Here is a 13,356-nt window from a genome sequence, read left to right as displayed (position 1 = left end):
CAATCACTATGTTCTTCTCCCGAACAAACACACACAGCTGCACCGCGGGCTTGAGAAGGAGAAAACACTGCAGCTTCTCAGACTGAAGAGCATTGAAATACACCTGAGCCACTATTTGTCCGTTTGTACTTTGTATTTTTTTCATGATCATTTTAAATTTTCTCCCGTTTAATTCAATTACTCTCGGGTCGCGGTGGGCGGGGCTAATCTCCGCGATTTGAAGCCTTCTGTTCACATTGATGATTAAAATTATTATTTGACAGTACTGTACAGAAGTTATTTGTTGAAAAAAAAAACGTTTTTAAAGTACTTTGATTTGTGAAACAAATGTTTGAGCCTGTAAAATGGTTTGTTCTTCTTTTCAATGTATAACAGAGTATTTAATTGTATAATAATTGTTAAAAAAAATAGAGGTTTCTACTTCACGGATTTTGCCTATCACGGGTTCTTTTTGGAACGTAACCCCCGCGATAAACAAGGGTTTACTGTACAAATAAAATCGAATTGAATTGAATTTAGGCCGAATCAGAATTCTTTCCCTAACCCTCTGGCTCCTCCCTGTTGCTCCAATTGTACGGTCATTTTCAGTGGCGTCTGAACTTGTTTTTTTTAAAGGGGGAGCTGTAGCGATCCCCATAGTGATCCTTGTCGCAGCGGGACGCAGAGGAGAATGCATTTCTTTATGTGGGTGTGCTCTGAAGCACAGAAGTTTACATTTGTAAGTATTTAAATTTTGCTTTTGCATGACTTTTTAAAGTTATATTATAGTTAAGTTATATTATATTAAAGTTATAAAACCGATGTTATGCATTTTCCAAGGGCCGGCAGCTACACGCCAACGTAGATAACCGGCGACTGTTGATGACGTCATCCAGTGGTGGTACCGTCTGGATTGGAACACAATTTTTTCTAAATGTAGGGATAGGGAAAGGCCGTAGGGGTAGGGAATGAATTTGGATTCGGCCATGTTGTATGTTTAATATGAAACTAAGGTCAGGTTTGACAAAAAAATTAGACCCCTTTTAACTAGTTACGGTACTTCATTTAAGGAAAATAATTCATGGAAAAATGTTGCCATTTTGTAGCTTTTTTTCCTCAAAACGTACGTTCATGCAAACGTGGTGTTTCAAAGTACTTTTGTCACACTGCTACGATGAAGTTCAGAAGAAAAAAAATTTTCTGTCAAAGTGAGTTTAAGTCTTTTTTCGTGTATTTTCTCCTCTAAAAATAGGTTTTCACAGACAACTGTGAATGGAAACCGCAAAACACCATAATTCTAGGATTAACATTTGGGCTTTATGAGATAATACACTAATGGGCGGCAGTTTAGCTCAGGCGCTAGAGCAGGTCGTCCCCACAGGGGATTGGTCAAAATGCGGAGAAGAATTTCCTCATTGTGGGATAAATAAAGTATCAATTATTATTATTAGTAGTAGTATTATTAATGCATAATAAATCCTACAGATATCCAGAAAAAAAAACATTTGGATTGACATTTATTTTATTTAAATATAAAAGTGATCAGGACGGCTTTACCTCAGCCTGCTTTAACTCCTCCTTGCACACATCTTCTAATGAGGCCTCCAGGAAGTTCATGGCATATCGCTCAATGGGAGTGAGCTGAAGCAAAAACACAATGTTTGCAAGAGTTTAAACAAAATGGGTTTTTGAACATATTTACTGTTTTAATTGTCTATGCTAATTATATCTATATCTATATATCTATATATATATATATATATATATATAAACAAGTAATCTCATAGAATTTAGTTCTTCCATTGCTTTCTACTTATAAAAGCTGATTGGAGCTCAATAAAAGAATAAAGACACAATATTAAAATCAGTTAAGCTAAAAGCAGGACAGTTTGTGTTGACCCAAAATGTGTGTGTGCTGAATCAGTTCTTTTCTTAACTACTAATCAGCTTTGCCTTCATATAAATGAACAGATGTTGGACAATAGATTTAATTAACACCAGTTACCTGTTCAACAAGAGCTGCAATTTCCTGTTCAGCTTTGGAAAGCTCCTCCACCTCCTCCTGTTCTCCGCCGTCATCCAGCGGTATGTTCTCATTAAACTCTGCCAGTTCAGCCACCTGCTCCGCTTTGGCCTGAGAAGCAGCCACTATATCCTCCTCATCCTCAGCACGACACAGCGCCTGCAGGAACCATCCGAGCATTAGCAGAACAGGAATGATCAACAGGGACTACAACTTCTTTCTCATAGCAATGTCAGAACCAACCTGCTCCAGAATGGTGGTGCTTTGCTTGTTGACACCTTCCTCCTCCTCTGATTGAGGAACAGACAATTCCGCTGCCGCCTCCCTCTTCTCACCATCATTAACATCAAACAGCTCCCTGATGGTTTGCTGAGACACAAACAACAAGATGAAACTGAATTTGGGAGATAAAGGTTGGGTTAACTTTTGTGATGACTATTCTCTAAACATTGTTCCTAAAAATGTTGTCATGTCTTAAAGCTATGAAACCAATTAAGCTTTGCTTTAAGAACTTCACATAAATCAAGAGGGTTGAGGAGTTTATTTGTTTTTGAAATCATGTTTAAAAAAGGATTATAGTCAATGCAGGAGTCTGTCATTTGAGGCTCTGGAGCCTCCTTTATCTCTCCAATGTGGCCGTTTGGATTTGAAGAAAAATAATGATGATTTAACATGTCTATGAAGACTCTCATTCATCCAGGTTGGTTCCATTGTAGTAGGTTTAGGGGTTGTCATCTGGACTTGGTTTTAAAGTTGGAAGACGTTTCACCTCTTATCCAAGAGGCTTTGTCAATTCTGAAATAGCTGGTCTAAGAGCTGGTATATATGCGCTCATTGGGGGAGGAGTTAGACCTGAAACTGGAGGTGTTGTCCACTTAGCCTACGTGGTTTCGGGTCGTTAATAGTCCTTTGTCCTCAGCTGGGGGTTGGGGAGTCAGTGACTCCCTCTCCAAATGGTCGTCTCTTTCAGCGGTTAACGACTCAGGTGGAACTGGTTTGGTTTGTTTAGGTTTCAAAACACTGCCGTAGATGGATGGAAGAATAAACCTGAGACCACCATTCTTATTAAGAGAAGGTTTATCCTTCTTGACAAAGATGGCTTCTTTCACTCCTCGCTCAAACCATCCTTTCTCTCTGGCTATTTCGGACTTCACTGTCCTTGAAAGAGTGGTTTGTGGCCTTCAGGTGGAGATGTACTGCAGACTCAGGTCCACTTGGGTTGGCTCTGCGATGTTGGTAAAGCCGCTTGTGTAGCGGTTGTTTGGTTTCTCCTATATACTGTTCATTGCAGTTCTCTTTGCTGTGGATAGAGTACACAACATTACTCTGTTTGTAGCTGGGAATTTTGTCCTTTGGATGAACCAGTTTCTGTCTGAGGGTATTGACTGGTTTGAGATGAACTGGGATGTTATGTTGTTTGAAAATCCTTTTAAGTTTTTCAGACAGGCCTGAGATATATGGAATTGAAATACTGTTCCGTTTCGGCTCTTGTTCCTTCTTGTCTTGTTTTCCTGTATGTTGGGATCTGGTGAATGCCCACTTGGGATATCCACAGGTTCGGAGGGCTTGGTGGATATGTTGCTCTTCCTTCTTCTTTCCAACAAATGACAACACCTCCAGTTTCAGGTCTAACTCCTCCCCCAATGAGCGCATATATACCAGCTCTTAGACCAGCTATTTCAGAATTGACAAAGCCTCTTGAATAAGAGGTGAAACGTCTTCCAACTTTAAAACCAAGTCCAGATGACATCCCCTAAACCTACTACAATGATGATTTAAATAAATAATGGTTTGTAGTTTGGGTTCAATTGTTTATTACTTTTTTTCATTCATAATTATTTTTTTAACATGTCAGATAACTGAGCAAAAATGATGGTAAAAAGTGTAATTTACTGTTAGAGTGGTTTCTTGTTAGAATAAACTTAAAAAGCACATTCTTATTTTGTCTAGCTGCTGCTTAGAGGCAAAGTTCTTTACGTATATACGTATTTGCATTTACATGTATATATATTCTCTGGATTCTACACCAACGTCGTCAGGTTTATATTTGATAGTAAAAAGAGAAAAAGGATGAAGGCACACCAAAGTTATATTGATAGAAAATTGTCATATTGATAGAAAATGTCAAGTTTAAATTTGCTTTCTTGCATGTTTTATTCAAGTAAATCTCTTGAAGCAGGAGGATCTTATTTGACAAAAGGTGTATTTTACAGGAATTTGCATGTACTGCTGTCAAAAGTAAAACAAAATAACTTTTTTATTTATAAAATTGTAATTTAATTATTGTAAATATTTAAAAGCTACATTATATAAATACAATTTTTTTAATCATCACAGAAACATAAGGTTTATTTTTCCAAATGGTGAAGTAGGACTTTGTGGCTCTCGATGGGTTTTCAGTGAATAATTACCTGTCCAGAAAGGCTCTTTAGCATTGAAGGTTGCAGACATCGCAATCATGGATATCCATTAAAAACAGCATTTGTTTACAGATTAACAAAGATGTATTGTTACGTGATCAACATGCAAGTAGCTAATCAGTCACATGCGAGGCTCTGACTGAACCCCATCCATGTATATTTCACACACATACAGAAAAAAAAAATAGAGAAAAAGGGGAAAAAAATGGTACCTGCTTGAAGAAGGCAGTGGTAAAGTTTCCTCCCTCAATCGCCATATCTCCCAGCATCCTTTTCTGGTTAGCTTTCTTTAGAATGTTTTCCTCCACTGTGCGCTCACTGATCAACCTGAGGAGGAGGTTAAAACTCACGTCACAAGCTGCAAATAGTGTGGATTTTTGTTTTTGTTGAAAAGATGAAAATAAAAGTCAGACAAAAAAAATCTGTTTGTTCAGTTAGGGGGGTTTACCTGTAGATGTGGACGTCCCGGGTCTGGCCGATTCGATGGCAACGGTCCTGTGCCTGAGCGTCCATGGTGGGGTTCCAGTCGCTGTCGTAGAACACTACTGTGTCTGCTCCGGTCAGGTTCACGCCCACACCGCCACTGCGAGTTGACAGAATGAAGCAGAAGATCCGGCGGTCTGCATTGAAGCGCTCCATGAGGGCCTGTGGAGGAAAGAGAAAAGAGCAACATGGAATCGTCATCATCATCAGACAGGAGAGCTCTGCTTCCTGACTGTTTAGTGATGAAAACTTAAATATCCTGCTGCCATCAAGTATAAGACTGACCTGTCTCTGTTCTACTCGAGTGCTGCCATCCAAGCGCAAGTAAATATGACCGTGGTAGTTGAGGAATTGCTCCAGCACGTCCAACATGCGCGTCATCTGAGTAAATATCAACACCCTGTGCCCTTCCGACTTCAGTTTTCGCAGCAGAACATGGAGAGTCTGAAGCTTACCTGAAAAAATAGGACAGAGAAAAGAAAGTTCAAAGCAACATCGAATACATTTTTGACTCTAAAAACAATGGTGTGACGGTTTTTTAAATAAATAAACCCTGTAGACTAAAACTGCATCACCAATACAGAAAATATTTAACTGAATTAAATCTTTAATTCTCATAAACTTCTACTTTTTAAGTACATTTATTATTACAATTAGAAATGAAAAGGTTTTGGTAATGAAAACAAGAAATGTAGCTTTTTTTAAATTCACAATTTTCCTTTGTTTAGGTGTTTTAAGCTTTTGTTATCTGGGATAATGAGCAAATATTTAAGATAATTAGGCGATTTTGTTCTTGAATTGTGAAACAAGTCCTTTCTTCAATCCTCTGGTCTTAAGAAACAAAAATCTCTGAGAAAACATCTGAAGTCTCAGACACGTTTTTCGGTAAATAGCCCACTACCGAGCAGATTCAGTATTTTAAAGCTGATTTCTTTCAACTTCTTCTACATTTTCTGCACTAATTAACCAAAAGATGTTAAAAACTCACCACAATCATACTGTATGAGCCTAAGATCAGGGAACTGAGTCCTCATGTTACACTGGATACGATGAAGGCTCCGAGTCAGAGGAGCAACGCAAGCTGAAAGCGTGGATGAAAAGATTTCCTGCTCGTGGTGCAGGGAGGGAGGAGGATGACAGCAGTGCATGGAGATCGGAGACGCCTCGACTGGAGGAATCACAAATGTAAACCTAAACGACAGAAAACAGCTTGGTTAAGTTACAGCTTTAATAAAGGTATAAGGAAAAACGTATCAGAGCTTGCCTGTCTATGGTATGGCTGAGAAGCTGCAGCCGTTCCTCAATGCTGTGGATGGCCTCCTTTAAAGCAAGGCTTTGAAACCAGAAGTTGTTCTTGTTCTGCCACTGAGCAAACAAACAGCTGCTGTGACCCGATCGGCTCCACTCTCCTCCAGAGTTCAAAGCAGCAGGAGATGGATGAGGACCAGGTAGAAATGTCAGAAAGTCCAGAACCTCCACGCCATACACTGGTTTTACGCCGCAATGATGATCGTTGACTCGAGAGATGAGGTCCAGTCGGCTTTTGATCTGGTCTTTGAGGGTTTTTTCCAGCCATGACTGTTGAAGAAAAATAATGATGCGAAGTTCAAGAAGAAAAGAAAAAAATCCAACATTTTTGGTATCGACTCCACATTACTATGTGAATCTACTGCTTACCACATAAAAAGGAGAGCGGGGAGGGGGGCGGGGAACCCGTCGAGGTGGGGGGTTAACCTTTGGTCGAACACCAGGCTTGGACTTTGTGGTACCTGGTGCTTCGCCGCTTTTGCCATTGTCCTTTGTTTCGGTAGAAGACTTGGGCACAGTTGTTGAGGGGGTGGGCAGAGCCAAGACTGTAAATATTAAACACAAAGTGTAAAACATGGCTGCTACAACTTTGAGGGTAAAACCAAATGGGCTTTGATTAATATCAAAAGGGCTTAAAACTCCTCGTTTCTCACCAAAAACATTTGCTCATCATTTTTGTAGCTTTTTCGTTTGCGTTTACATATTTACTCAATTTCAAGAAGCACACTTATACAAGTTTTCTGACCCAGGAAAAGACTCACGGAAGACCGTTTGACCCAGCTCTGTTTTCTAAGCATGGACACTGAAATCAAATAAAGCCCAGACAGAATTCAAATCACTTGTGCTCTCACCTGGCTGCTCGGTGCTGGTTGAAGGCGGCTGCACTACTTTAAGGACGGGGCGGGGGGTTTGGGGGTGGTTAGGAGTTGAGCTAGGGTTCCTTGGAGGGGCTATGGTGTAGTGGGCAGTAGCAGGGCCAAGCGTGCGTGGGGCTATTTGCAGTGGAGCAGTGTTTCTGACGGGGGTAGCACTGATCTGTGGGTGTGAGGGTGCCAGGGGAGCAACACGAGGAGAAGGGGCCATTGCCAGTGTGGGCACAGGCACACCTTCCTTGCCTGCTGGTTGACGAACAACGATCTTCACAACTCCCTGGCTGCTCACCATTGTTGAGGGTGCTAAAAACAAAAATAGGCTGTCATGAGTTTAAGGACAAGATCTCTGACCTGAATCGACCTCAACGTCTGGGAGTCGTGGCTGAAATAAAGAGACAGAAAGAAGAGTCAAATACCTTGAGAGGAGACGTTCTGCTGCAGTCGGTTTGGTGGTGGGGTGGTGGAGGGCGTGTTTGCAGACTGGGTGTGGCTTGTTGTCTGGACAGTCAGCTGTGCTGGCTGACTGATAATGTGATGCTGCGTCCCGCTTGTTACCAGATGCATTACGTTACCTACAAAGACAAAGACAGAAAACTTACCCTAGGACTGTATTACAAAGACAACAATCGTCATGAGTTTAATTTATAAACATCGGACATTTGTTTGAATTTAATTTTCTGGGTTGACTGTAAATCAATGACAATTCTGCAAACAACAGAAATATATTGAAAAAAGCCAGGTGTCACTGCAAAACTCCTTAATCAATTCCATTAAAATTTAGTTTTTATTTTTATTTTTTAGGATGTATTTTTTCATTTGTCAAAATACCAATTCTTACATTGAAAAGTTACAGAAAATGCTATAATTAGGCTTTATCCAAAAACAAGAAAATTTCAATAAAACAAAATAAATGAACGCCGTAGATTAACTAATATTGTATGTTCTAAGTAAATACTATTTGTTTTGAAAAATTGTTTTTCTAACCCTGAACCAGTCCTAGAGACAAAGATGTGTAAATGTGTTGTGTCTCAATCTAAACTGCAATCTCATTTTGTGAAAATGTTTGTTTCATTTTCCAGAGACCAAATTTGAGCTGCAGTTGGACTGAATCACAAAATTTCTTTTGGTCTTCTATGCTGAACATGCACTGACTGCTCATCACTGAAAGGACCCGAAATTGTTCAAATCACTTCACAAAACCTTCTAAGGTTTTCACATTTACCAACGCAGTTCAGATTTTAAAAAACGGTTCAGACCTTGAACTGGGCGTGGACTAGCAGCTGGGACTTGGTGAATCTGAGCTCCTGAAAGAGTCAGCTTATTGCCCTGAAGCTGGAAGGTTACGGGTTTACTGCCCTGACATGATGAAACGGGTCGGCCTGCCAGGGACGCCAACTGTGCTATGCTCACCACTTCACCAGCTGAAGAACAGAAACAGACAGAAGGAGCAGTAGGACATGAGGAGAAGCAAACAAAACAAAAAAAAAACCACCAAGAACATCTTCAATTGTCAGATTTACTGACTCTACTACAATTTTATCATCATAACCATTCCCTTCATGATATTTACATTTTTCATTTGAAAATAAAAATATTTTTGATGATCCAACCTCATCAACTATCATTGTTTTCTGGACGAAGTGTTTTATTCATCTAACAAATAAATTACTCAACCTAAAGAGCTAATTTCAAACAGAGGAGTTTCAGCTCTGCATTACAGCAGTACTCTCTACTATAAGACAAATGGTTCAACTACATCTTAAACTCTTAAACAAAACGTATGAAGAACTATATACTTACAAGGTAGCCTTGCTTGCATGTCAGGACTAAGTAAAACCCTTTGTGGTAGGACGTTGCTGGGGTTTGGACTCGGATGAGTTGGAACACCAGCTGCGCAGGGAGCAGCAGGTGCCCGAATAGTCAGCATTGGCTTGGGAGTAGTGGATCTCACTGCAGTTTGAGGAGCAGGAAGCACAGAAGGACGAGGCGGAGGAGTGGGTGCCACTGAACACACCACTGAAAGCAGACAAGCATTGGGACATTTGTAAAACCACAAAAAAGGGATTCTCTTTATCTTAATCTCTTTTTTTCTTTATCTTATTATCTGATTATATTTCAACTATTAAAAGTATCCAAGATATCGATCAGAAATGTATGTTTATGTATTTTCCATCCAGACAGAGTCTCTTTGCTTCTTTGTTTACGTGTCACTAACCTTGCTGAACTGCAGGTGCAGGAGCTGGGGCAACTTCAGAAACTACAGGTTTGGGAGTTTGAGTTGCAAGTGGAACTGAACAGACAGGTTTATTCATGAGCAAAACCGGTCTGTTATCCCCCTTAGGAGGGGGCTGGAACATCCTAGACACAGAGAAAATGTTTTGGAATAAAAGTATTATTGGACACGTTTAAGGCAAAAGTTTTCCATTTCTGAAATTTTACTTAGTGAAAATCCGTATTACCAGTTGTATAACAGTTCAAGCCACATTATTAAAATTCAAAGACACTAAAAAAAATTCTCTTTGTAAAGCAGACAGTAATTTTGTCACCCTAATTTATTCTTAAAACTCATTAAAAAAATAAATTGAAACTCAGATCTGAAGTACAATTTAAGCTCCACTCAACAAATCATCTGGCTTTTAAACCTACAGAACCAATAAGCACCTCCAATCTAACCAGCATGTCTGTTTTCACCCTGATTAGCAATAACTGTAATTCTCAGATCTGCCATGTACCTGTTGACTTTCATTCGGACCGGTTTGGGCCGTGGTGGAGGTGCTGGAGCCTCATTAATCTCCTGGATCAGCTGCCGGCTGACCTTGTAGCGTGGCAGGAAGACGTCTGCCTGGTAACGAGTCACACGACCCTCCAAACCCATCAAATTAAACATGGAAAGATCGCAGCGCTGAGGAAAAGAAAGTGTCAAACTTGGACCTTTTTATTTATTGTTTTTACCATACCCCCCCTCTTAACTTGTCCTTCTAACCTTCAGAGGGGGAACATCCAGCGCATCCTGCACCATGGAGGCGGTGTAGAAAACGATGGGCTGCGTGATGAAGGGCGACTGGATGGGTCGAGGGTCAAACAGGTTGGGGTGGTTGCACACTTTGCGGAGCTGCATGAGAATGTTTATCACAGACATGAAGTGCCCACTGGCCAAAGTTTCACGGGTCCTGTGGGTGAGAAAGTAACAAAGCTTGAACTGGAAATCACAAAAATAGTGTAACAACTGACCTAAAGCCAACCCATGCTAAAATTCACTGAAGAAACAGAATGTTTATTCATTCAGTTATGTAAGATTGTAGTTTAGAAACTTACGAAGCTTGTGCCATAAAGTCGTCATAGAGAAATCGCTGCCTCTTTGAGAGGCGGCAGCGCACCACGTGCTCATATTTTTTGGGCATCTGCTTCTCAACGTCAGCCTTGATCCTCCTGAGAAGAAATGGCCTCAGCACTTTGTGAAGTCTCTTCACCAGACCTTCGTTGTACTCCTGACTGCCCTCAATCATCCCCGTCAGCGGGTTGGAGAACCACTCTTTGAACTCTCGGTGGGACTGAAAGACGTGAGGCATCAGGAAGTGCATGAGGGACCAAAGCTCCATCAGGCTGTTCTGAAGAGGCGTTCCCGTCAGCAGCAGTCGCCGGTGGCTGTGGTTGGTTAAAGTTAGGACAGAATTAAATCAATATGCAGGCATTTGTAGGGTTTTAACGTAAGGTACAATTATGAGGGAACGTTGCGAGGATTTTCAAATGCAGCACCTCTGTGTCAAATTTAGACATTTATACATCTGCCAAATCATCTAGTGTAAAAACCTCCTGGGTTATTCTTTCAAAGAGCATTTTAATTTAAGGCAAACTAGTGACTCACTGGAGATTTTGGTATTATGATGGATAAAAATGGGACCTAAAAAGCACATATTCAAACCTGCATGTTTTCTCTGTCAAATAGGCTTGATGTGCGGTTTGTCCACTTATCTAAAAACAGAACTATTTGGTTTTGAGGGTGACATTACCTAACATGAATGCTTTCAAACATTTTCAAGAATGGAATGTGGGTAAAATGGGACAATGGGTTCCCTTTACATCCTCATAAAAGAAAACATAAAACGGTTGGTGTTGAGAGGATTTAATCATTGCTTTCCACTGAAAACAAATCGAAGTGTTCCCTCACTATATCGCAGTTTACCGCTGCACGCACACCGTGTTGTGCGAGCTGCTTGGCTATTAATCTTATCAACCTCCTCAATGCCACATCTATACAGAATGCATTTAGTTCTATATAAATCTTTAATATTAGACTTCTTTTTGTATGAAAACTTCAACTTTGAGAGTTTAAACAAGAGAGAAAAGTCTGAAAATGTTCATGTCTGTCTGAAAAAAGTGCATAGAGTAAATAGTGAGATGTTTTACAGCCGTAAAACATCTGCAATCCTACTTGACAGATTTCGCCTATCACTCTTTCCTCCGGGATAAATGAAAGAACACTGTATTAGCACGACTTAAAGAAGACATTTAAGTACTTTTAAATCGAGTTTTATAAAATAAAAAAAAAGTTCCACATTTGAGACAGGCTCCATTGAAATTCTAAAGAACTTTCTTTGTAAACAGCCTCATCCGGTCATTAAACCCTTTTTCTGGCTGAGACAGAAATACAGCAACTTAGTGTCTTATTTTCACGGAATTCTTCAATCCTGAAAATGGCTACAAATTCATCAGTGTTAAGAGGAATATAAAAGATTTACAAGTAAAACCATTTTTTCTGATTGTCTGCTTGAAAGAATTTAACAGTGGGCAGACAAATTTGTCCTTCTACTTTCCTCACAGTTACCAAGCAGATATACTACAACAACAATTGCTGAAAGTGGTAGAAACTTGGAATTACAAAGAAAATCTGTTCATGTTTTCAAAACTGCACACTGACTAAATTCATGACAAACATCTGTTAATCCCAGCAGTCAAGAAGCAGCAGCCGTGTATTAGTGAGCCACTACATGATGACAGGAACTCCTGCTTTTTCTGTTCTGACTTTTAAAAGCTTGGTTTCTTTGATCATGACCCTTAAAATTTATGCTCAAATGAAGCAGGAATCAATTCCTCTAATCATCAGAATTTCTGTCACCTAATATGAATTATTTAGGTCAGAGTTTGAGCTCGGTATGTTGTGGGTGAGTTTTTCTTCTAAAGAGATGTTTGACTTTCGTGTTTTTACTTGACAACCTCAGGAAACAGGAAGAGGGTTAATGATTCTCAGACAGCTCAACGCACCACCAACTGTTTATATTTGAAACAATACTACAGCACCAGTGACAGATGTAGTGTAGTAAACACCTGAGCAGAGGGCTCTAAAGCAGGACTACAAAGTTTGTGACTTCAGCAGACTGAGGCCATCAATAAAACATCAACCATTCTGGGGATTCTCCCTTTGAACAGACCTGTTGAAGTTCAGCAGACTCTGCCATCGTTGGGACTTGAAGTTCTTGATATTCTGAGCTTCATCGAGGATTAAATAACGCCAAGACTTCCGCCTGAAGGCCTGGTGATCCTGCAGCACCAGTTTATATGAGGTGATGCACACGTGGAACGCATTAGGTTTTGTCCAGCCCTAAGGAGGGAAACGGAAAAAATGTGCTGATCAACTTAAGACTTTATTAATGAAGATATGAGTTTATGATCAGACAGCAACCGTCTGATTACAACCATGTGTATTTGCAGTTACACTGGTCTAAACTGGCCTACACTGACTAAACTAGTGGTTACTCTAAAAAAAACTGGGCAAACAGATCATTATTTTAATATAAAACTGCTCTGCCATGTCTTCAATTCTTATTTTCTGCCTAGATTTAAGAATCATGTAACAACTCCAAAGCCCCACAGTTTTTTTTCCCTTTCACAACGTACGGTTGTGAAAGGGTTTGTTATTGGAGCAGACTTTAATGGGCATGTTGGTGAGGGCAACAGAGGTGATGAGGAGGTGATGGGCAGGTTTGGTGTGAAGGAAAGGAATCTGGAGGGACAGATGGTGGTGGACTTTGCGAAGAGGATGGAAATGGCTGTAGTCAACACTTACTTCCAGAAGAGAGAGGAACATAGAGTGACATACAGAAGTGGAGGTAGGAGTACTCAGGTGGACTACATCCTATGTAGACGAGGTCATTTGAGAGAGGTTAATGACTGCAAAGTGGTGGTAGGAGAGAGTGTAGCCAGACAGCACCGCATGGTGGTGTGTAAGATGACTCTGGAGGTCAGGAAGAAGAAGATAGGGAAAACAGAAAAG

The 13,356-nt window shown here is 40.3% G+C and overlaps 1 protein-coding gene across 4 annotated transcripts in view; it reads right to left on the bottom strand.

The window, feature by feature from the left end:
• srcap (Snf2 related CREBBP activator protein) overlaps window positions 1-13,356 on the bottom strand; it is a 34,011-nt gene that overhangs the window by 6,352 nt on the left and 14,303 nt on the right. For all 4 annotated transcript variants that reach the window (XM_020711943.2, XM_020711945.2, XM_011488406.3 and 1 more), the window contains 18 exons: window positions 12,515-12,684; window positions 10,401-10,730; window positions 10,069-10,255; window positions 9,818-9,987; window positions 9,301-9,443; window positions 8,886-9,101; window positions 8,342-8,506; window positions 7,502-7,657; window positions 7,065-7,388; window positions 6,583-6,758; window positions 6,170-6,483; window positions 5,894-6,096; window positions 5,191-5,360; window positions 4,871-5,067; window positions 4,635-4,749; window positions 2,246-2,371; window positions 1,985-2,161; window positions 1,537-1,620 (listed from right to left, as the gene is read on the bottom strand). In XM_020711943.2, the coding sequence (XP_020567602.1) occupies window positions 1,537-1,620; window positions 1,985-2,161; window positions 2,246-2,371; window positions 4,635-4,749; window positions 4,871-5,067; window positions 5,191-5,360; window positions 5,894-6,096; window positions 6,170-6,483; window positions 6,583-6,758; window positions 7,065-7,388; window positions 7,502-7,657; window positions 8,342-8,506; window positions 8,886-9,101; window positions 9,301-9,443; window positions 9,818-9,987; window positions 10,069-10,255; window positions 10,401-10,730; window positions 12,515-12,684 (3,423 nt within the window). The remainder of the gene's footprint in view (window positions 1-1,536; window positions 1,621-1,984; window positions 2,162-2,245; window positions 2,372-4,634; window positions 4,750-4,870; window positions 5,068-5,190; window positions 5,361-5,893; window positions 6,097-6,169; window positions 6,484-6,582; window positions 6,759-7,064; window positions 7,389-7,501; window positions 7,658-8,341; window positions 8,507-8,885; window positions 9,102-9,300; window positions 9,444-9,817; window positions 9,988-10,068; window positions 10,256-10,400; window positions 10,731-12,514; window positions 12,685-13,356) is intronic.

The sequence above is a fragment of the Oryzias latipes genome, chromosome 19, assembly GCF_002234675.1.
Source record: "Oryzias latipes chromosome 19, ASM223467v1".
Taxonomy (NCBI): Eukaryota; Metazoa; Chordata; class Actinopteri; order Beloniformes; family Adrianichthyidae; genus Oryzias; species Oryzias latipes.
This window is presented reverse-complemented; position numbering and strand designations above follow the sequence as displayed.